The 25137-nt window shown below is 35.7% G+C and overlaps 1 protein-coding gene across 3 annotated transcripts in view; it reads right to left on the bottom strand.

Moving 5' to 3' along the window:
• Positions 1 to 595: 595 nt before the first annotated feature.
• Wapl (WAPL cohesin release factor) overlaps positions 596 to 25137 on the bottom strand; it is a 66230-nt gene continuing 41688 nt past the window's right edge. For 2 of the 3 annotated variants that reach the window (XM_029541386.1, XM_029541387.1), the window contains exons 6-19: positions 23911 to 24063; positions 23508 to 23644; positions 22814 to 22925; positions 19508 to 19735; positions 18119 to 18230; positions 17289 to 17389; positions 14890 to 14966; positions 12025 to 12200; positions 11305 to 11420; positions 10448 to 10612; positions 9124 to 9331; positions 6738 to 6826; positions 3436 to 3531; positions 596 to 2928 (exon numbers count right to left, since the gene is read on the bottom strand). In XM_029541386.1, coding sequence (XP_029397246.1) covers positions 2863 to 2928; positions 3436 to 3531; positions 6738 to 6826; positions 9124 to 9331; positions 10448 to 10612; positions 11305 to 11420; positions 12025 to 12200; positions 14890 to 14966; positions 17289 to 17389; positions 18119 to 18230; positions 19508 to 19735; positions 22814 to 22925; positions 23508 to 23644; positions 23911 to 24063 — 1836 coding nt within the window. In that variant the 3' untranslated portion in view covers positions 596 to 2862. The remainder of the gene's footprint in view (positions 2929 to 3435; positions 3532 to 6737; positions 6827 to 9123; positions 9332 to 10447; positions 10613 to 11304; positions 11421 to 12024; positions 12201 to 14889; positions 14967 to 17288; positions 17390 to 18118; positions 18231 to 19507; positions 19736 to 22813; positions 22926 to 23507; positions 23645 to 23910; positions 24064 to 25137) is intronic. The other variant, XM_029541388.1, reaches the window with a different exon arrangement.

Raw genomic sequence — 25137 nt, 5'->3', positions numbered from 1 at the left:
AGGAGGAGGAGGAGGAGGAGGAGGAGGAGGAGGAGGAGGAGAAAGTTGTTGCTCCAATTTAACAGCAACTACCAGAGCTGGGATTCAAACTCAATGTGTGTGATTTAGGTCTTCCCAAGTCTAGCACCTCCACCATCTGTCCACTCTCACATGTGGTTTTACACTTGTATATGTGTATAAATGGGGAGAGGAAATGGAAAATTCAGGGGAAAATCCTGAAACCTACTCTTGCGACTAAATCGAGTAAGGCAGGGTTGAGACTATACTTGTAAATGTAAAAATCTTTAAGGCTAACAAGAAAAATTAAAAGCTTAAAAAATGGCTATCAAACCTCAAAAGCAAAGAAATTTACAGTCATATTCAGAAAGCCAAAAGTTTCCAAGTAAGGATTTAACTATACACTCAGAAAACTACCATCCCTAACCAGCCCAAAGTGCTAATCAGTTACATCCATTCAGACCAGTACTTAGAAGTATATACAATATTTAAGAAAAATTGGACACTTATGCTCAAATGACACAGTGTGCTGGCCATATCAAGTTTTGAGACTTCTTCCTCCAAAACAGGTCAATAGACTTATGTTAAAGACAACATGTGTATTTAAAGTAGCAATTTTATTTGAGTTAAAATTATTTACAAAAACCCAAAGACATACTTCATGAAACTGGTACAAACTATTTTTTCCTGCCGTTGGCTTTTGCTCCAAAGATCACAGCTGAGAAATACTGTATAAAATAAAAATAGGATTGGATTCAGAAAAGTATCCTACTGTTCTAATATCCAACTGGTAGTATTTACAGAAATATTTACAATGGAAAAAAGGTTACCTTAAAACTTTAGTCACTTTGCAAGTCAGCCTCAAGCACCCTAGAGTGAGAGCTTTCTGAGGCTAAAACAGAGGCGCACTGCAGTTGGGAAGGTGAGGCCTTCCTCACAGCCCACCCACCAAACCTGCATCTCATCAGTGCTTGACAATTAGTTAGTATTTTTAAAACAAAACAAAACTGTTAAACACTGAGGTAAATCAATTATCAAATGATCACCAGTGTAACAGAAAAATGTAATTCGCCCTGATTGATCTCATCCAACTGTTTACTGTTCTGTTCCTTACCATCTGCCACAGTCAAAAATCTGTCCCCAAATCCAATGATTAATAAATATCCATGTATTTTAAAACAATTGATTAAAATATATCTAAGGAAATCTGTGGACATCATTTACCGGTATGTTTAAAAAAAAAAAAAAAGAAAGTTCACTAAATTAGTTTGGTACTCAGGGCAAATACAGTCTCAATGATTCCCACATTACACTGGCATACTGTATTCCTAAAAGGTGATGGGTAGGGGTTTGGGCAGGTAGAAGGAAGAAAACAATTTGCCTAGAGTCAGTTACTTCCTTATAGATTTCCCAACAATCTGCATTATCAAAAATAGGAAGACAATAGAAGGCAGCCACTGCACCTAAAAAACATTACAGCTGGCACTGATACAAGAGCCCCGGTTTGTTACTTTATACAAGGAAATAACAAAGTCTAAAATGAGTCAAAATTAGACTTTTTGCTATTTTCCCCAATACACACCAAACTAATATTTTTATGGCTTCAAGTTTTACAAATCCAATGAAGAAACATAATGTAACTATCTGAAAGGTAATTAAAAGTATTAATGAAACATCTCTGGAAAGCCTGTCCTCAGGCCAATTAATAAAAAGGGAGAAAATGTATAACCAGTGGTCTGAACAATACAAAAAAAAAAAAATTATGAAATTTACCCTATAAACCATGTTCTGTGTGTTCCACAACCGTTTTCTAAACAATTGCTCTATGAACATAGAATCTGAATTAAAAAAGGGTTTTCTCTACACCAGCAATTTTAAGGCTTTGCGCTTATGCAATTGATCCTGTCACTCTATAGAAGAATATACACGCTATCTGGAAAAACGGATTCCACATTGGTGTTTTAGCTTCCTTATTATATTTACTGAACTGAACATTAGAAAATATATCTAGAGAACGTCCCTCAAAACTTAACAATGTTTCAAGAGCCTCCCTAGCATTAAGTGTAAACTACCCTGGGTTTGTCTATTTTTGCTTAATCCTTTAACAGGGCACATTATCTTTATAATATAATATTCCCTCAAACTGCTATTTGTTTTCTTGTGCCTATAGCTATGACACATAATGTTATGACATTGAATATGGTCATGGTCTCAGAAGTGAAAAATAGTTCAACACCCAAACCTAATCAAGAATAAAAAAATATACTATTAATCCCTTGTGTCTTTGGATTCCATCTCATTTTAAATATAGACAGTAGTTCAGGGAACAACAACCAAAAAATTCACAAAATTATTAAAAGCTTTATTTACGATTGGAATCATTCAACAAAAAGCAAAAGCAAATGAGCCTGAAAAAGGACCTAAGCTGTTGTCTAGAATGTCCTCAGAACATTCAATACCTCAGTAGCTAAGCTGCCTTTGCACCTGACTGGCATGACAACAGTGGCTCAACATACACAGCAGTTGCACTAACAGCAGCACAAATTTCCCCCTTTAAACCTTGCCGGAAATAAAGCAAGGAAACAAGGGGAGGGTATAGACTCTGCCAAGTAAGTGTATTTAAATACTGCATGGGATTGTTAACAGCCTGAACCTTTTCCCTCATTTTTGATAGCTGCAGATTGGTAGTAACTGTCATTTAGCAAACGCAGAATGCATGATGAAGAAATCAGGTGATCATAAAAATCCAAACACGAATGATACTGATGAATGTTCTTGGTCTATCTTCAAGGACTTCTTTCTTGTCTTTTCTTTGTCTAAGGATAGCTCCAGCATTACCAAGCACCTGAAGCAAAGGTAAAGCAGCTAGCAATGTTCCAAATATTCAATCACTCTAGAGATAGACTTCTGGCCTGTAGTTCCAACAGCACACTAAGAGGGGAAGGAGAGAAATGATAGGTAATACTTAACAAAATGGTTAAAAAAAAAAAAAGGTATCAAATAAAGTCTATGTAGTAAAGAGTACACTGAAATTAAATCATTGCCTTAGTAATATAGCATTTTGCCACATAATTTTCTGTTTGTGGGTGGCATCATCCACAGCAGAGTTGGAATAAAAGGAGAAAGCAGATACATAGGCATTCTCTACTAGCTGGCCACTCTGCTCTTGCCACAAATGACTAAAAATTTTAAAACTATAAACCAAAATGTACCTTTCTGTAAGCTGCTTATGTTAAATATTTTGCCACAGGGAAGAACACTATGGGATTATTATTTTTACCATTACATTTAAATTGAAAAACACATAAATTAGCCAGGTCCCACTGGTCCAATGGCTGAAACATGAGGATTGTCAGCCTGGGCTACTGTGTGTAAGACTTTGTCTGGAAAATAATCAAAAACTCATATAAACTGCAATATACAATAAAAGTTACTTACGGTAAGATTCATGAAGCTTAAGAATTTTTTAAGCATCTCTGTCATTATGGAGAAATCTCCTTCTGGAAGATATTCCCTTACTGTAGTTACATTGATCTGAAGAAACAGATTAAAAAGTCAAGCTGATACAAAATGATACTGTAACTCATTTGATGCTGTTGGCTCTGCTACATATCCCGTAGTAAGCATCTACAAAGGACCCCAAAATTCATAGATCATTCCCAGTCCATATTCACTTGCCTATGTGCAAGCCCATTCGGGTCAATTCCCCACTCTATACCACCCTACCCATAGAAAGAAAGGGAAAACGACAAAACTAGCAAAAGGTACAAAGAAACATCTGTGAATATTTAGTTTTGAAAATGCAGAGAAAGGTTTGAAATAAACTGCACAGTTAAATATGTAGACAGACTCTACGCACAGAGCTGCTTATAAAAGATGAAAGATGAAAGAAAATTCTCCATGCTACAAAGGTAAATTAGAAGACAAGAATTAACTAAATCTTTAAAATATATCATTTGTGATAAATTATGGGGCAAATTCCAGGAAAGGTGATTGTTTTTTATTTATTAGCAAAACCAGCACCCCTCCCTAGTATGTGTGTGTATATATGTATATATATATAATTTATTTATAAAATAATTATTTTTTCATATATATTATACATAGATATATGAAAAAATATAATAAACTCCTAAAATAGGGGCTACAGAGAAGGCTCAGCAGTTAAGAACACTAGCTGTTTTACCAGAGAATCTGGGTTTGATTCCTAGCATCTACATACATAATGGCTCATAACTGTCTCTAACTTAAGTTCCATTGGATCTAATACCCTTCTGGTCTCCAGGCACAAGACACTTGATATACAGACATACATGTAGAATATGCTGGCTAGTTTTCTGTCAATTTGCCACAAACTAGAGTCACCTTGAAAAAAAGAACACCAATTGAATTGCTTCCATCAGACTGACCTATATACAAGTCTATGGGGTATTTTCTTCATTGATAACTGATGGGGCAGGTGGTCTTGGATTGCAGAAAAAGTTGAGCAAGTCAGTAAGCAGGATTCCTAGGAGTTTCTGGCAACTTCCCAACATGGAGGACTGTAAACTGTAAGATGAAATAAACCTTTTCCTCTCCAAGTCCTTTTGGTCATGATCTTTTTACAGCAATAAAAAGAAAACTACTACACAGGCAAAACATCCATCCACGGAAGTTTAAATTTAAAAGCCTGCTAAAATAACCATGATCTACAAAAGTAGTCCCAATCATCATCACATTTAAACATCCATAATGGTGGAGAAAAGAATGGTTGAGGTAACTCTGAAGGACTGCTCAGTAAAAAAGTATGCCTCTACGATAATAAATAACTTCCATGATGTGAATGAAAGCCCTTCATTAGTTCAAATTTCTCTTTACTTGGATATAGAACTAAACATTTATAGTGGCCATGGAAAGGACATTACAACATTCATAGTACAGAAGGTTCAAAGAGAAAAAATACAGTATGGGCTATTTGAAAAACGTCCAAAAGGCATGCTGGCATTGGTAGATAAGAAAAGCAGGCTTAACTGTATGTTCTTAAAGTAGCAAAGCAATCCACCATTCCATTGCTGTTGACAAGACAGAGATAAAATAAGAAAGCTAGATCTTGTGGCACTGTGCAAGAGTCAAAGAATATAGAGAGGCAAGAACCAACAACAGCAGGGAGTGCAAATTGGTAGTCAAGATAGGTAACAAAATGATATCAGACCTTCTTACACTTCCTAAGTATTGGGCCACAGAATGAGGGCAGCTTATGGCCCATAATTATATGTGTGCTTTATCTCTTCCATTTCCACAACGGGAAAGCCAATTCACTTTGTATTTGTCGTAATATCTAGTTTTTTAATTATAAGGATTGACAAGGCAACTAATATACCATATCTGTGACTGTAACAACTCCACAACACTGTCAACAAATTCAGAAACCCCCTTTTAGGAACACAAAAGCTACAGATATCCATAATAATGATCACATATCAGACTAACACAACTTCAAGATCTATTATCAATACACTTAACCATGACTGTCCCAATGTATTAATCACAACAATAAGAAATTAAAGCAACTACTATTGACCTTTCACTTACCTACTACCTGTGCCACATACTTCAAAGGGAACACTAACAGTAGTTCCAAGATCCTATTCACATTGTATTTTTGATGTTCAAATTTGTTTTTTTCAATGGCAACAGACTATCCAATACCTATAACCTCCACTTCTGTGTGACTACCAACTTAAATAGACACATATTTCTCAGGGATAATTCCTGATGAACATAAGCTACCAACATTTTCCTAGCCTGAAACTGGTTAAGAGGGAAACATGTGGCCCAATGCTTAGCCAGATAGATAGTAAGAAGTCCAAGGATGATGTCTTAAAAAGAAAATGAGGAGGAGGTCCTGTGGGACATTATTTGACTAGATGGGACCTTAAGTATAATCACGTATGACCATAACAAGTGCTTTAATATACATAAAAATAGTTTATTTTGATGATTTTTAACTATGTGTGCATATATGTGCTCATGTGGGTTTGTGCATACAGTGCAGGTGTTGTTAGAGGCCAGAGGCACTGGATACCTTGGAGCTGAACTCATAAATGGTTATAAGCCACTTGACATGGGTGCTAGGAACCGAATTCCCAATACCCTGAAAAGCATCAAGTGCTTTTAACAGCTGAGCCAAATCTCCAGCCCATGCTGAGTGCTTTTAGCCAAGGAAAAGGACAATAAAACCTGGTGGGCCAAGAATAATCTTTCTGATCTAACTACTTTCATCTCTCAAATGCTGGGTTGTAGGCATAACTGCCATAACCAGTTTAGGGAGTAGTAGGGTCTAAACTCAGGGCTTCAGACACACTAATCAAGCACATTAGTAATTGAGCTACATCCTGAGCCCCCCTCCCTCGGCTTGCATCTTAAACAGTTTTGAGTATGATAGATGTATCAGATCTAAAAAAAAGCCATAAAGACCAACAAGCCACTACATCTCCAATCTCGCTATAAAAGCCTGTAATGCAAAGGAAATAAAGATGTTCAGATTCTATTTTAAAAAGAAGTTTTAAAGGAACCCACTAGGAAGACATTTTCTTCTACAGGGAAATAAATAAAACTGTTTTCAGCTGCTCTTCTGAAATAAAAAGCATGTGTGAACAGGGAAAGTTTTAAACTAAGTGCATCAGGTAATTAATGGCATGAAGCTGTTGCAAACAATCTTTAAAGATGCATGAGACACTTCTGAACTATTATTTACTTACTGGACTTTCCTGGCAGAGACACCCAAGAAGCAGGGCTGTGTAGGAGGCCACGATGCAATCCTCCATGTGTTTGCCAGCATGCTGAAGGGCTGAAAACAGTTAAATAAGTAGTGATTACAGTGCAAAGCTGATATAGACCCCATAACATCAATTATACTGTTATCACCTTAAAAGCTACTAAAAATGATGCATGTACAACTCAGTATCTCAAATTTAAAAAAAAAAAAAAGAGAGAGAGAGAGGACTCAAAATGAATAAGTGACCCAAATAAAAAAACTAAAGTGCAACATACTTAAAAGATTGGTTTTTAGAAGGTCACCAATAACAAAGTGAAAGAGAATTCACAAAATGGAAGTACACAATCATTAATCTGGTAAGATGTTTAGAATGCATAAAGAATTCTTTCAATTTAATAATAAAAGACCAATAACCAGATTAAAAAGTAGGCATGAGAAACATTTCTTCAAATACACAAAAGACCAAAAAACAAATAAAGATGTTACAAACAATCAGTTTTTAGAGAGCTGTAAATGAAACAAAGTTTTTCATCAAATAAAATGACTAAGAAAAATATCCTTCAAGGTAGTCCTGAAAGTATGAATACACTGGAACCCCCACATATTAATGGGCTGGTGCTACCACACTGGAAAACAATAACATCACTGTACTAGTGAAAAAGTATTAACAACCCAAAGGGATTCATCAATGCACAAACAGATAAACAAGAAACATAGTTCTAACAAATGCCATAAATGCACCCAACCGAAATAAGTTGATAAGATAGATTGAACCACAGGTCTTTTTTTTTTTTTTTTTTTTTTTTTTTTTTATTTCTCTCTGTATCCACAGGTCTTAAGTAAGAGACTGAGGATCAGAACTTAGGGAAGGAATAGCCTAACAAAAAGAGAACAGGCTCAGCATCAGTCTAAGTGGAAAATGTTGAAAGTATTACATTTCAAAGCCTTATGGGCCAGTGGTAGCACGGGCCTTAATCCCAATACTCATGAGGGAGTTCTTGGACATTACAAGCCAGTCAGGTCTACAGAACAAGTTCTAAGACAGCCAGAGCTATACAGAGATTTTGTCTCAATAACCAAACAAGAACCCCCCCCCCCAATCTCAGAGGTTTAGTTACAAATAGTTATTTTTCAGAATGTACATATATAAAGCAAATATAATTCGTAGAAACAGTAGGTAGTCAATAAATTCACTAGTAAGGATATTTATTGCCTCTAGCTAGGTAGTTATTACTCTTTGCCTCATAAGCTCTGAGAACTACTCCTGTAAATTTTGATGAAATACCCCAGTTTAAGGCGAGGCAGATGAAAAGAACCTGAGACAATCATACCCTTCTGCTTTAGAAACATGGTCTCATTAAAAAAAAACCCAGGCTGACCTCCAAGTGACATTCCTCTGCCTCAGCCTATCTCCTGCTAGAACTATAGCTGTGCACTATCATGCCCAACTTAGCTGCTGCTCTCTATAGAGTAAAGGAGAAGTACCAAACAAGAAAAGTGATTTCTCACTGACAGACATACATCATGCTCAAAGACAGAAGAATTACTGTAATTCCAAATCTTAACTAAACAAATGATAAAGACATTAACTAAATTATAACAATATGCGAATCAAATGTTTAAAAAAAAAAACTCAAAAAACAATTATTCTCAGCCAGGCGTGGTGGCGCACACCTTTAATACCAGCAACTGGGATGTTGGGGTCTCCCAGCTCTCTGTAGCCACTGGACCACCTACAGTTATCCACCAAGCCTACCTTCCTGTTTACACTAATCACTGTCCTTCTAAACCCAGCCCCGTGCAGGCGCTAAGATCCACTGACAGTAACCTTCAGATCCACCAGAGCTGTGCCTTGTCTCCACCGCCTGCTGAGAAGACCTTTTGTCCCAGAAGACGACATCCTTTGGACCCGCCTACACCTATGGACATTCATCTGTGCCCTGATTCTTGGACCCGCCCACGGACATTTCACCTGTGCCTTCAAAGACTGGGGGTTGGGGACTGGGGTTTTTTCCCACACTATATAAACTGAGTTCCTACATTAAACTTCGAGTTTTGATCAGTAAAATATTGTCTTGGCTCCATTTTCCTCTCGCACATTCCATTTCAGGCCAGCCAGCCTCTCAGGATGAACCCAGACCGGATTAAAGTGAGTTTTGCTACAGACAGAAACTCACACTGGGAGGCAGAGGTAGGTGGATTTCTGAGTTCCAGCCCAGCCTGGTCTACAGAGTGAGTTCCAGGATAGCCAGGGCTACACAGAGAAACCCTGTCTCGAAAACAACAACAACAACAACAACAACAAAAAAAAAAACACCAAAAAACAATTATTCTCACTGTGACTATATTACTACTTCAGGTTAACATGCCTTTATTGAGGTCAAGTTCTTCATCCTCCTCTTCCTTCTTCTGCTTCTCCTCTGCACCATCAGTCTTTTCAGTTGATACCCACTGTATTTCTCCACTTGTTTCTTGCCACTCTCCACTCTTATCATGCTGAGTGGTAGGAGCATCTTTAATCAATTCATCTGTTTTACTTTCTGCCAATTGTGCTGCTCTCTCTCGTTCGAGAAATAGCTGATGAAAATTATTTTTGAAAATCATTAAAAAGATATCACCAGTTTAGTCAATCCTGAGGTTAGCACTTAACACACATGACCAACACTATAAACTTACACACAATTGTAATTAAAGACACACATGTACAACAATTATAATAAAAGAAGTGAGCAGGGCATGGTGGCACATGCCTTTAATTCCAGCATTCAGGAGGCAGAGAGAGGCAGGCAGATTTCTGAGTTCGAGGCCAGCCTGGTCTACGAAGTGAGTTCCAGGACAGTCAGGGCTATACAGAGAAACCCTGTCTCGAAACCCAACCCCCTACACAAAATCTGATTTTAAAAAGCTTTTGTCCTACATTTACTGAAAACCAAAACTGAAGTACAAATACTGTTTTTAAGTAATCTAATAATGATTTATATTGTGTTTCCAAGATTGAAAGTCTCCATAATTATCTTTAATCCAGGTAACATTTCCAAGGAAATTAAAGGGGAAACAAAAACAAAACAAAAGCAAATTTAAAAATCCCTACCCATTTCTAAAATTAAAAAAATAAAGTAATAGACAAACCTACACATACTGGATGAATTAACTGGAAGACCAATGACAAAGCAAAAATATAACAAATATATAAGTTCTCAGGAAGAACTAGGTCTTTACATCATTAGCATTCTTATCACTGGAGGAAGTATGTAAGGAAGACTATTCATATAGTTTCCTATCTATTAGATATCCATACAGACAAGAGAACATACCAAATTCCTTCTCTTCAATTACTTTTTCTTTTTGTTGCTATGGTGTTCAACACAAAAAGCACCTAATATACCCATTCACACTATTTGGGAAAAGTACCAAGTCACTAATGAGAATTATCCAAATATCAAATGCTAAGCAGACATTAAAAGGTGTACTAAATATACAGACTTTGAAGACGGTATGTACAGGATAATAACTTTGACAAAACAAAAGAACATTTCTCAAAACTGGTCCAAGAACCCTCTGAAGATCCTAGGGACCCTATCAGGGAATGACCTCCAGTAAGGCTGAGGAGGTCAGCTGACTTCTTTCATCTTCACAGTGCACAGTGGACCTTATAGAATTTATACGATATGCAATTATGTCACTGCTGCTCACCTGTACTAAAGCTTGAACAGCATGAACTTGTCCAGCTATCCTTAAACTATGATCTCCTTCTCCACAAGAGAAGGAGGAATCAAAGGAACAGGATGTTTCCATGTTGACAAGGCAGTGTCGATTCCGGGCACTATACTCCACCAGGTTTATCAGTAGACCCAATCCCTATAAAACATTTAAAAATATAATCATCACACACAAGAACTTAATGAATGTAATATACATAACTTATTGTAAGTAAATGTTAAGCAGCATTTTTCCATTTGCAAACACTATGTTAAGAAAGACACTGTTCTTTCTTTTAGCTGGCTTGAATGAACTGGAGAAGAACTGTCTTACTGTTTGCATAGTCTGGCCTGGCCTTGATTCATGGCCATCCTCCTACTCCACCCTTTAAAGTGCTAGGAGTACAGGCACGAGCCACTTAGCTCCTTGAGTTATCAACCACCATTTCATTTATAATTCTTTTTTATTTATTTTTTTTTATAAAGATTTATTTATTTATTAATTATATATGTAAGTACACTGTAGCTGTCNTCAGACACCCCAGAAGAGGGAGTCAGATCTCATTACGGATGGTTGTGAGCCACCATGTGGTTGCTGGGATTTGAACTTAGGACCTTTGGAAGAGCAGTCGGGTGCTCTTACCTGCTGAGCCATCTCACCAGCCCTCATTTATAATTCTATGTCTATGAAAAATGTTTTAAGAACAGAAAAATATGAAGATGTTCATAAGGACCCACCAAAACAACACAGAATATAATAAATGACAGATTCTTAAATCCAAACTAAAACAAAGTTTCATCAGCTAAAGGCATGGTAAAATACAATTACAAAGTAACCACACTTCAACTTACCAGCACTCGAATATCAAATCTCTGCTCCTGAGGTAGGTACTTTGGAACCTGAAGGACACAGTTCATCGCTGTGCCTATGAGTCCTTCTTGTTCTCCTGTCTTTGTGCTGCCCCACTCTGAAGAATGCAAACAAAAACCTTCCTGATAACACTAATAATCACATTAAAATGATTTTGTTGTTGTGCTTTCCTTTCCTTTCTTTTCTCAGTCCTAGGTTTAGTCTAATCCTGCTTGACCTGGTAATTGCTTCCTAGTTCAGACTGACTTTATAAGGCACTCAGCCTCCCTTGCCTTTCCCCAAGTTAGGATTATAGGTATAAATGCTATACTCAACTACGAAGTATTCATTTAAATTTTTAATTTTAAAATGACTATTTCTTTAATGAAATACAAGGTTTTGATATTCAAAGGCTAATTTAATTTACTAGGCAGTTATACAAGTAGCTTATGACTATAGGAGAAAAGTTAATTACATTAAGGAATACTGTAAATCATTACATCAAAAATAGAATAGTGGGCCGGGTGTGGTGGCACATGCCTTTAATCCCAGCNCTTGGGAGGCAGAGGCAGGCGAATTTGAGTTCGAGGCCAGCCTGGTCTACAGAGTGAATTCCAGTACAGCCAGGACTACACAGAGAAACCCTGTCTCGGAAAAAAAAACAGAAAAAAAGAAAAAAGAATAGCTTATTTGCAAATGCAACATAAGAAATTATTACTTACCATTATCATTAGTTAAATTGAGCAATACTCCAATTATAGCCCTCATGCAGTCCTCCACTGCTTTGCCCACATGATTAGTTACATTCTGGTAAGGCAGAGGTTTACTGTCTGCTACACATATGCTGTTTTCAGCGCGGTTGTACTGCTGAATCAGGTCTTCACAATGCTGTAATGCTCTTAAGAGAAAATAAAATGTACACTATTACGGCATAATTTATTTACTGGGGCCTAAAGGTTTTTTGTTTTGCTTTCCTGTTTTTAAAGTTACAATGTTAATATCTAATAATGTACCACACACGCTAATAACTTTGCTAACTGCTAAATTTTAGTACACTTGTTCATTACAATTTCTCTCTAAAGAAAGTTAAATCTATAAGTTCATCCCATAGTTGTGCATCATGTTTATAGTCCCCACGATAGAGGAGGCTAAGGCAAAGGATTGTTTTGCCTAGGAGTTTACTAGCTGGGACAAAAGAATAACATTCTGTCTCAAACTAACAATTAGCACCACACAACAACAGGGGGAGGGGGGAACCTCACAAAACAAACGTGTTATGCACAGGAGCTGCCATATTTTACAGATACCTCAAATACAAAATATATCACCACAACGCTCCCGCCCATAAGCCCTGATGAAATAATGCCAGTTCTCAGTTCCACTTAGTTGTTATTTAGCAAATAAGGAAGAGAATGTTTTCTTAGCAGGTAGAGTATCATATATAAAAGTCACTCGATAAAGATGACTATCAAATGTCTGACATACGTTAAGACAAATCATTATTTTTAATTGAGGAACATTAACAGGTCTTCTGGCAGGTACATCCAATGATTCCCAAGTCTGACACACACTAACAAGGAAGTAAAATGCTAACACAGGTCTGTCTGTAAATTCTGATTATTTTTAATAAGTGTATGTGACATGTGTGTAAGCAAAGATTCTATATGGAGGTCAGAAGACAACTTTGTAGAGTAGATGCACTTTTTCAAGCTTTGCATAGTTTCTGGTCAAGTCTATACTACAAGTATCTTTACCTGCTGAGTCATCTACCTCTCCAGCTGCCAAGGCATCTTTCAACCATCAAATCCACTATTTTTTTTTCTTCAAGTCTAACACAGATCAAGTAAACTGACAGTTTTCAGTTTATTTTTCATGAATTGCACACCACATAAAACCCGTAAAGAAAAATTCTACATATTTAATCTATTCCTAGCTTATTTTTAATATGCAATGGGGAAATCCTGTAAGGTTCCTAATATTTTACAATTTTTTGGTTAGGAAGATGTTCTTTTACTGTCAAACCTAAACAATTTGCATTTTTAATGTTTGAGGATGTTGACAAAATTTCCCTGTTGCTATTAGTAACTAAAATGTCCGTGCTAAGTTATTACTAAGTATCTATTAAGTATTTTCTTGAAAGCTATAGGTGAATGCTATTTCCCAAAACCCAATTCTGACTTTTATCAACACTTCTACAAAGATTTTACAAGAAAACCCCATGCAAGAGATGAAATATGTCACATTAAATACTTCTTTACTAAGGCATTTCTCAGAGATTAAGAAGAATAGGAAAATAACTTTAAAATCAGGAATAATTTTTTTTTAATGAAAAAAAAAAACAAAAAACAAAAAAACAACAAAAAAAAAAAACAGGGAGTAGGACTAAATGACAGACCACTTGGCTGGTATAAGCATAGGTTCCATTTCTACTGCTACTAAAAAACAAACAGATCAATCAACCAACCCAACCACCACCTGCCAAATAAAATGCAATGTGAAACATATTTAACCTTCAAGGAAGTTCCTTGATAAGGAAGAATTGCTTATGTTAAGGATAATAATGTCCTATAAAATTAACAAAATTACATTAAAACAGGAAATGGAGATGATATAGCTTGCTTCAAGTTAACACACACAAAAAATGAGGTTATAGACAGAAACAAGGCTCACCCACGTATTATTCAAGCTGAGTAATTAGAGTTTATCACATTATTCAGTCTATACGTCTCTTAATTTGAAACTCTCCAAATAAAAGGTTAATATACAGATAAACCACACTAAAATAGTTGTTCTTTTATGAGGAAATTTACAAAGACAGTCAAGGGTCATATAGATTGCAATTTAAGATTAGTTTTTCAAAGCAGAGACCCAGAGAAAGTTAAATCCCCGTGGCATGACGGCTAAGATAAAGGCCAGAGAACTAGGACAGAGATAGCAAAATCTAGGACAGTGATACCAAGAAGAAGCTGTTGTAATCGGACAGACCCAGGACTAGAGACACAGAAGCACTGTGGGGGCAGCATTAGCCTAATTGTGAAGGCTAGTCAGGGAGATAGACAAAGATCTGGAAAATGAGATATGAGTAAGTGGCAGAAATGGAGTTACAATCCACTTTAAACAAAAGGCCTAAAATATTTACCACTGACAATATACAAAGCAATGTTCTACTAGGCTTAGATAAAGAATTTGATTCTTTTATATATATTGTACATACACCTTACAATCACTTAAAATGTATTAACAAACATGTCATCTTTGCATGTATTATATACACTGTAAAAAATGTATATATGGTAGTATATGCTAGGATATATCTACTTGTTTGGTGATGAAAACCATCCTAGTAGCTAGGCACAATTCTTCCCCTCCCCATAAACAACTTGTAACAAGTCATTTGTCCAGGATTATAGCTAACATAAAGGATGTGCAATTCTCACCAAACCATTTTACCTCAAGAATCTACACTCTTAACTTTTTATCTATAATGTACATATTCACAAAGCTCAACAAACAACACATTTTAAGAAAAAAATAGAATATATCCTTATTTCCTAAGTTTTAAATAAATGAGAGTTTATAAAACTTACTTAGCTGATGAAATAATGAGTTGTGAATCTTTATAGGCTATCAAGTAGCTTTGATTCTCTGGATTATGCACTGTTACCTAAAAGGAATGGATATAAAATGACTATAACAATCTATAATCTTCATTTATATAAATAATACCACACTTAACCAGATAATTTAAAATATAAAAAGATGAAACAGATCTTGCCATCTAAGGACACAATTTCTTAAACTCCTGTTATGACCTACAGAGATGTAATTAAATGCAAGGACTGAAAAAGCAGGCAGTATAGAAAATTTCTCAGTGTTATCAATAACCAAATTCATTAAAAATTAAATGCATAATGAATCCCAAAATGTTGTTAGAAATGCTTATCACCCATGGCTCATTTAATGAATTCACTTAGTTATACGACACAACATGAACATTTTGCATCATGTGTGTTGTCATGCCACACACCAACAAACACTGTTCAAACAGCTAAGAAACACGTCTGTTTAATGCTACATATTATAATATGCACAAAATTATCTAGTCTTATAAAAAGAGTCACTTGATTAAATATAACAAAAACTTTTAATAGTTTAACTCAGTATGTATCAAACTGGCAAACCCTTGGGTTATATGCTATGTCAAAATGACTGACTTTAAAAATTACTGTTTAATAGCTGGGCACAGTGGTACGAGCTTTAATCCTAGCACTCAGGAGGCAGAGATAGGTTGATCTCTGAGTCTGAGGCAAGATTGGTCTACATAGCAAGTACAGGGCAGTTAGGTCTATATATAAGGACTCTGTCTCCAAAAACCAACCAACCAACCAACCAACCAAAACTAAAACCAAATTGTTGTTTATTGATTCTGTCTTGGGTTTAATTTTAAAACTTTTTGTATTATATACCTATTTAGTATTGCTAATATATTGGGGGTCATATTGAAATTTACTGGGCAGCCGGGCATGGTAGCACATGCCTTTAATCCCAGCACTCAGAAGGCAGAGGCAGGCGGACTTCTGAGTTCGAGGCAAGCCTGGTCTACAAAGTGAGTTCCAGGACAGCCAGGACTACAGAGAAAACCTGTCTCAAAAAAAAAAAAAAAAAAAAATTTACTGGGCAAAAATGGGTTGTAGATGGCAAAGTTTATGAAGCTCCGATGCAGAGAAATACCTGTACAACCTATAGCTTCAATATTTAAAATAAGAGAACTACTAACCAGAATGTAGCACACATCTTTAATTTCAACACTCAGGAGGCAGGCTCATCTGTGAGTTCAAAACCATCTTGGTATACATAGTGAGCTACACTTCAACTAAAGTTATACAGTGTGATCCCAACTAAAAACTACAAATTTATCATAAAGACACCACTCTCATAATAACTTACACATAATTGTCAAGTACTTTGAAATGCAGAAGACCTCCAATGTACAAACTTGATACTTTAAAATTCATAAATATATTTAAAATATTTTACTTTTTAATGTCTGTTATTTATTTATTTATTTATTTATTTATTTATTTATTTATTTATTTATTTATTTGAGATATGATCTCTCTACATAGCCCTGGCTATCCTGGAATTCACTATGCAGCTTAGGCTGATCTTTAACTCACAGAAACTCACCTGCCTTCAAAGTGTTGAGAGTAAAGGAGTGTGCCAGTTTAGCCAGCCATTTAAAATATTTTAAATAAAGAAATAATGTATAACCTAGTGAATAGCACCTTATAAGGAACAATTTTATTTATGTATGCCAAGAGCTCTTCCATGTTTTTAAAAATCCCTAACCAATCTACTTAATCAGCAATTATAAATTCTAAAATTCACTGTCAGTAAAATTGTAGCCTACGCTGAACTAGGTTAAGTCATTCAAAATCAAAGACCAAAACATATTTACTGTCACCAACAGTGTTATTTTCCAAAGTCAAATAAACATTTTTAGCTGTGCTTATAATCTGACTTAAAAACTAGAAATCAAAAGCATACTAACTAAAACAAAACCATGACATGGCCGTGTTTGTTTGATAAACAAGTTAGTTATAAACAAACAAATTTCTGTATTAAGAAAACTATAGTCACATACATGCAAACAAACTAGTATGCACCTTTGATTTGAAGCAATAACATACAAATAAAAGCTTCTGGGTTGAGACCGGGTCTTATTTATGTAGCCCATGCTGGCCTTGAACTCACATCTTCCCTTCCAATTTTAGGATCACAACTATTTATCAGCATATCCAGCAAAACAATACATTCTTAAAGTGATAAAATAAAATGCCCATTTACTGACAGTTGGTTTTGAAAAGAATCCTTGCAACTTTAATTCAGATAAGCAAAGGTAAAAAAAACCCCAGGATATTTAAAACATCAAGTGGTCATACAATCACAAGTAGAGATAATTCCCTGTCCAGCTGTCCATACTTACACTCTCTAAAACTCGTAAACATCTCTCTGCTCCCCATAATGAGGCTACTAGTTTCTCTTCGTCCTCATCATCTCTACTTAAATGATCCACACACTCTTTTACTAGGCAAAAACAAACAGACAAAAGTTAGTATATAAAAGTTCAATAATTATTTCTTAGCTAACATCAAACGTTACCTACACACATGCTATGAATATACTATAAATATGCATATGCTGGAATGGGAACATAATTTTATGCCTGATGCTAATTAAGTACAATGGTTTGAATGAAAATTTGGACTCCACAGGATCATGTATCTGGAGGCTTGGTCAACGGCTGTATGACTGTTTAGGAAGGATTAGGAGGTATGCGCTTGTCAGAGGAGGCCTGTAATATGGATGGGCTCTAAGGTTTCAAAGCACTCAGGACATTCCCAGTCATCTCCCTCCTCAGTGCTTAAAGATGTGAACTCTTAGCTTACAGCTCCAGCACTTGCCTGCTTACTGCCACGCTGGTCATGGACTCACCCTCTGAAACTGTAAGCTCACAATAAACTCCTTCTATAAGTTGCCTTGATCACAGTGTCTCCAATTTTGTGCTTACAAGACAGTATTTCTCTTCTATGTAGCCCTGGCTGTCCTAGAACTGGTTTTGTAAACTAGGCTGGCCTCAAATTCAAAGATCCACCTGCCTGTCTCCTAAGTACTAGGACTCAAGTTATATAACATTTTCTGTGTATGCATGCACATACACAGACCTTTATCTACAGTATGTGTGTGTGTATGTATGTATGTATGTATGTATGTATGTATGTATATGTATGTATGTATGTATGTATACATACAGACCTTTATCTACAATATGATCCAGACCGCCCAGAAGCCGGAGCTCTTCTTTAAACCAATCTCCTGCTCGTTTGGAAGTGAGGGACAGCAATGTCTCCATAGCTAAATGACCAGTCTAAAATTCAGAAATACCATTAATGAATACTGAGGTATAAAATAATTCTTTTTCGTTTTTCCTGATTTTTTTGAGACAGGATTCTCTGTATATCCCTGGCAGTTCTGGAACTCCCTCTGTAGACCAGGCTGACCTCAAACTCAGAGATCTGCCTGCCTCTGCCTCCAGAATGCTGGGATTAAAGGCGTGTGACACCACCACCAGGTTAGAATAATTCTGAAGCATTAATTTGAGGATTTTTCTTTACTAAAATTCAGTAAGTCAAAAATAGAACAGTAAGTGCTTTTATAGGTGAATAAACTAATTTTAATCAGAACAGTCGACACTAAAGAAAATGATTTAACTATATGGCTTATTTTCATGAAAGAAAATCATTTAAAAGTAATCTATTTTTTGTTAGTTTCATATAATATATAATGGTAATACAGAGGCTCAGCCCTGGCTGTCTTGGACTCACTTTGTAAACCAGGCTGACCTTGAACTCACAGAAATCTGCCTGCCTCTGCCTCCCAAGTACTGAGATTAAAGGCCTGCAACCACCATACCCAGCTTTTCTTTTCTATAAATCAATATATTGGATTAACCTATCAAAATGAATGTAACAAGATAAATTTCAAGGAGGAAAGTATGTTAACATCAGTGGCCCTAATGTTCAAACTCAATGGTCATTAGTTTAAGCAGCCTGAAGTTACAGAGTGCTAACGATTTGGGTTTATATTTTTTCTGCACACAGTAAGCATGAGAATTTGCCCATATACTTACCAGTGAGCCACATTTTTTTCTCCACTTCTCTGCTCATTATCTTTTTATTTTCCTGTAAAGTTGACTCTTTTTTAATCATACTTTGCCTTAAACTTTATACTACAGGATTATGTAGGAACTAGGATATTCCTGGTCTTAACAAGAGTGTGTGTGTGTGTGTGTGTACACGCATGCACATGTGCGTGTGAGTATTTTTCTTTATGAGCCCATGGTTTTAAAGGCTAAAGCCACTTCCCAACAGAGAGTAATCTAATTCTTGATGTAATAAAGGAAGTTTAGCCCTAATAGAAGAAATAATCAAATAATCAGCAGGGCTGAAGGCAGAGATTTAGTTATCCTTCAGCCTGCTAATCCCTTGCAATCTAGGAAGAATAATTACCAAAGACTTAAAAGAAGTTTTTATCTGTCCCCCAACCCAACCCAACTTAAACACTTCAAGAGAAAAGTTTTCACCTTATCATGTATATTTGAAACAGTATTTATTACTTAAAAATAAAATAAGGTTTACAACCTACCGTTATATTTTCTAGATCAAGATGCTTATTGTGCACAGTTTCACAGAGTCTTCGGATTTTTTCTTTGATCTTGTTCATGTCTTTTTCATTCAGTAGCTTAGCTGAAGAAGCATCTTGTTCCAGCTCCAAAAGCCGAATCATGAGATCTAGGCTGGCCCTATCAAGATCCATGTTCAAACGATCTCTACTCAATATGTACATAAGAGCAGCTGTACAGAGGGACAGATTCTTCAACAGACCACAAAAGAGAAATATTCATGAAAGCAATTACTAACAACTTCAGAAACAAGGACATTACTGACATTTATAAGCTAAAATGTCTAAAATTCCTATTGATGGTTTTGATAAAGACCCTGATAATGCTTGATTTACTGCTCTTTCAAAATAGCCTAGGGAAACATAGCTATTTGATAAATAAAACCCTGATTGAAAGTTGTGTTTTCCTCTCTATCATCCTTTGCTAATGAATGTTCAACTAGAATGTTTAACTACCCATTTCTTTGAACAGTTTTGTTAAATGAGGGACATATGGAACATTTTTATAAATATTTCATAAATATTTCCTTTTGCAATATACCTTTAATGTTCTTTGTGCATAAAGATATGTCAAGTTTTGTTTTCTTTAAAAAAAAAAAGTAACACAAATATGTTTATACTTTGTATCAAAACACAATTTTCCCTCCATAAAGTATAGACAACTGAGCTTACCATCAGAATACAGGGGACTGAAATAAATTTAACTAGGGGCTGAGGAGATGACTCAGCAGTAAGAATGGGCATTAGTTGTTCTTCCAGGTGACCCAAGTTCTATTCCAAGCACCCACAGGGTGGCTCACTCACAATCTCTAACTCTAGTCCTAGGGGATCCAACGCCATCTTTTGGCCTCTTTCAAGCACCAGGCACACACCTAGTACAGACATACAAGCAAGCAAAACACTCATAAACTAACTTTTAAAAGGAAACAAGCATACCCATATTTGTTTTGTTTTGTTTAGGTTTTCCAGACAGAGCTCTGGTTGTCCTGTTCACTATGTAGGCCAAGCTAGCCACGAACTCACAGAGGTCAACCTATCCCTGCCTCCTCAGTGCTTGAACTAAAGGCTGGATTTTTTTTTTTTTTTTTTTAAATGTTTTAACTCAACAACATTTTTTTAAAGACAGGGTCTCACAACGTAGTCCGGATGGCCTGGAACTCGCTATGGAGACCAAATCAGCATGGAGATATACTTGCTTATGTGCCGCCAGGCCTGGCACATCTTTGTTGGGTGTGTAGTTTGAGTTTTTGAGACTCAGTTTCACTATGTAGCATTGGAACTCATTGTGTAAACCATGTAGGTCAGGGTAGCCTGAAACCCATAGGTTATACCTGTCTCTGCCTCTCATGTCTTAGGATTAAAGACATATGCCAGGCTTATTTCATTTTTTTTTTGATAAGATCTCATATAACCCAGGCTGGCCCTGAACTCATTATGTAGTTGAGGATAACCTTGAAGTTTTGGTACTCTGGTCTCTTTTCCTAAATGCTAGGATTACAGGCCTGCATAATAAGAGGTTTTTATGTCATACTAGGGGTCAGACCCAGGGCTTCACGTTCATTAAACAAGCACATAAACTAACTGAGCTACATTCCTAGCACCTAGTAATTGTTTTTAATAAAACATTAACAAAATGTGCTTAAAATACTCAAGATGGTATGTCTTAGATTAATGTTAACACAATCAGTCTTTGATAGACAAATACCCTAAGAATGCACTCTATACCCAAAAATTCATCCAACCATATACAGATTATACTTGTATTAAATATATATAAACCTTTTCCTGATATTATTTCCTAAATAATATAAAAACTACTAACATAACATTTAAATTTTATTAGATATTTAAGATAATCAAGAAATTACATTGTAAGGGAGGATATATAGAAATACGTAAATATTTAGTCATATTGTCCTAGAACCGGTCTCCCACTGATATCAAGGAATGGCTGTGTAATACTGTGCATTTGGGATATGTGAGCATTTGAGGTTAAGTCTGTATTATTATGTTCATCAATATAATGTATAAAATCAACCACCTGATTGTGACTTTGAACTGTCCAAAGTACAGACTCTCTAAAGAATGTTTTTTTTTTCTTCTTAGAACTTAGGGTGTGTGTGTGTGTGTGTGTGTGTGTGTGTGTGTGTGAAGAATGCGTAATAGTAAGTGTTAATTGTTCAAAAAGACCAGAAACTTGGAGCTAAAGTCACAGGTGGTTGTGAGCTCACTTACATGGGTAAAAACCAAATCAGGACCTTTACTGCTGAATCATCTTTTCAGTCCCCTTGATTAAATGTTTATAAAGTACATTTCTGGAAAATAGAATGTCACAGTGAAGACCTTCAGAATGCACTAAGAAAAACTTTTATCTTAAGTCTATACTATACCTAACTGGTCAATGAAGCAAACAACACATTTCTTGTGCCTTTTTGTCCTCATTATTCTGTACAACCTGGGTACAGAGGAATGTTCACTCTTTAATTTCTATAAGAATTGGTATTAGATTAATTTTGTGCCACTCAATTTGTATTTAGAAAGTAATTTCCTTTCTTACAAGGTCACCTCAATATATCACTGTCAGGTTTGGTAATGACTATTTTTTTTTTTAAACTTATGATGACATTAAGAATTAACTTTGGTTGGTTAATCTTTACCATTTATTATTTTTGAGAATGTTGCTATTTTCCAAAACCAACAATGAGCTAAGTATTTTAAAGTTATGGCTATAATTTTTTTTAAAAGAGATTGATTTACATTTCTTTAATGTATATGAGTGTTCTATCTGCATGTACACCCGCATACTAGCAGAGAGAAATCGATCCCATTACAGATGGTTGTGAGCCACCAGGTGGTTGCTGGGAATTGAATTCAGGACCTCTGGAAAAGCAGTCAGTACTCTTAACCACTGAAACGTCTCTTCAGTCCCATGGCTATATTTCAAAACCCTTTTCTATGCCATTACTATCAAACAATATTTAAAAACTTCTGAATAGAGGAAATCATTTTATAGTATAAAATATTCAGTATAATATGCTGACAAATGAATAGTATTTTAATATAAGCAAACTTTTCTTAAGAAAAATGTCTTTAAAAATGAGATATATAATGCAAAAATGTATGGCTATCATCTCTACTTATCAAGCAAATAAAATAAACTCAACTTTTAATTCACTTATATGAATACCTAATGAAAGTATTTTCTGATATAGACAAAAACTGCAACTTTTTAATAATACTTCTCAATCTCAGAAACTTAAAAATACCTACCTGATGATGCTGGGAATCATCCAAAGTTTTAAAGACCATTGCAACCATCCCATTTGCCCTCAGATGCATCCGAAAACTGGGCATGGCACATTTAGAAGCTAAGCTGATAACACTAGAAGGAAACAGACTATGTTAAGGAAGCTAAAAACTGCTAGGACATTAGCTGTAGTTTGCATAATTCCAAACAAGAAAGAAGGAAATAGATGGCTTAAAATATTGACAACACAAAATATAAAAACCACGGGCAAACCAAAAATTTAAAACATTTACCAAGACTTAGATTATGAATGGACATACATTTATAAAAATGAATAGCAGTTTCTGTAGTGTATTCCTCCAATCACCAATTCTAGTTCCCTTTCACAGTCATAATACTGCTATCCATAGATAATACAACCAACTCAAGGTATACAATATACAATCTATCACCATATATAAAAGATGACCCACGTCACTGCCCAAATCAATCTAGCACTCAGTGGCTTAAATTCTAAGATTAAAAACAAAAAACCCATCTCAGATTACTTAGTATATATTATTTAATCTTTTAGCATCTGGAAACTGAAAAGCATATCACTATCAACAACAAAAATTTTTAAATGCCCAGCTTTATTAACAAATTTGAATGCATCTAGTTGAAAAACTTAAAGACATAGCATGCACAACATTACAGAAAGTACAATTAAGATCTTACCTAAGGCAACGTGTGTTTAGAGGCTGAGTACTCTTTAAGCCACTTAACAAGTATTCAATGTCATCAGTGAACTCTTGATTTTCACCAAATTCCACCACATCATTGAAGTGCTTCACGTGCTGAACAACAGTATATAACTGCCAAGAAAAAAATAAGCCCGCTTCTTTGTAACTTTAGCATATTTAAATCTATGGGCTCACTGTATTTAATAAAACGCCTATAAAATCACTCATTCGATGGCAACAAAAATGTTTTTGAATCACTAGTATTGGACACGTAGAGTAAGGTACGTTTGTGGTTCAAAATGTGGCTAGCAATGTAGTGATATTTGTTTAAGACAAAAGGCTAATTGTTACACATAGAAATCTATCCACGTGCAGTGAAACAGTATATGGCTGCTTACTTCTTTGTCTTCTTTTCTGCATTTCAGTGCAGTAACTATTTCTTGGTAGGGCTGAGTAGGTATTGTCACAGTTTTTATCACTTTGAGTGGTGGTGCAGGAGCCTTAAAAACTCCATCATCTTTTTGATTTGGTTCCTTTGAAGACAGCCTCACCTATTAATAAAGGTATTAAATTAGTTGTTCTAAGCAAATATATTTTAAAAGGTAACATCTTGTCTATGTGACAAATTTAGCTTTTAAAAAGTAGATGAAATTTTTTTGAAGGGGGAAGAGGGAGGCTGCTGAAAGGTCCTAAGAGATAATTTAAATTCCATGCACTACTAAGACTTAAATTTTGATTTATACCCAAAAGAACCACTTGAGAAATACTTCTGTTTTTTTAAGAACTTCACGTTTTATATCATTTCTTTGCTTCCAGGAAAGTTAACATAATAAAGAACCACAATTGCATGCATAAATAGCATTGATAAGTAGTTAGGGCTTCAAAAAACTTCAACAAAGGAATCACAGAAGCATAGGAAACTAAAGCAACACAGAACAAAAATAGTAAGTTGTAAAAAGAACAAAGCGTGTTTCAGAATCACAAATAATTACTAGTATATATGATAGTGACTTCATAATCAACTTAAGAAAAAATAGTGTGTTTATTAAGAGTTCTATTCAAGCCGGGCAGTGATGGTACACGCCTTTAATCCTGATACTTGGGAGGCAGAGGCAGAGGCAGAGGCAGAGGCAGGCGGATTTCTGAGTTCGAGGCCAGCATGGTGTACAGAGTGAGTTCCAGGACAGCCAGGGATAAACCCTGTCCTGAAAAACCAAAAAGTTCTATTCTTAGAGCTGAGGATGAACATTAGTCTATGCAAAGGCCCTGGTTCAGTCATTAGTAACACAAACACATGACCCTCGATCCTTAAATTTTTGTTACTGTTCTAAGAACTCATTCCTTTGCTACTTCAAGATGACCAGGGCTTCATCTCTTGGTTACCTAGATTGTAAGCAGCATACCTAGCAAGAATATTTTACAAAAGGTTTGGAAAGTATTAAATGAATGTAATTTTAGCTCTATGTAAATCAAATTAAAGAATGAAAGTCACCCAGCTGGGCGTGGTGGCACACACCTTTAATCCCAGCAGAGGCAGGTGGATTTCTGAGTTCGAGGCCAGCCTGGTCTACAAAGTGAGTTCCAGGACAGCCAGGGCTACACAGAGAAACCCTGTCTTTAAAAAA

Source organism: Mus pahari, chromosome 8, assembly GCF_900095145.1.
Source record: "Mus pahari chromosome 8, PAHARI_EIJ_v1.1, whole genome shotgun sequence".
Lineage (NCBI taxonomy): Eukaryota > Metazoa > Chordata > Mammalia > Rodentia > Muridae > Mus > Mus pahari.
The sequence above is the reverse complement of the archived record's forward strand: the minus strand, read 5'-3'. Positions and strand labels throughout refer to the sequence as shown.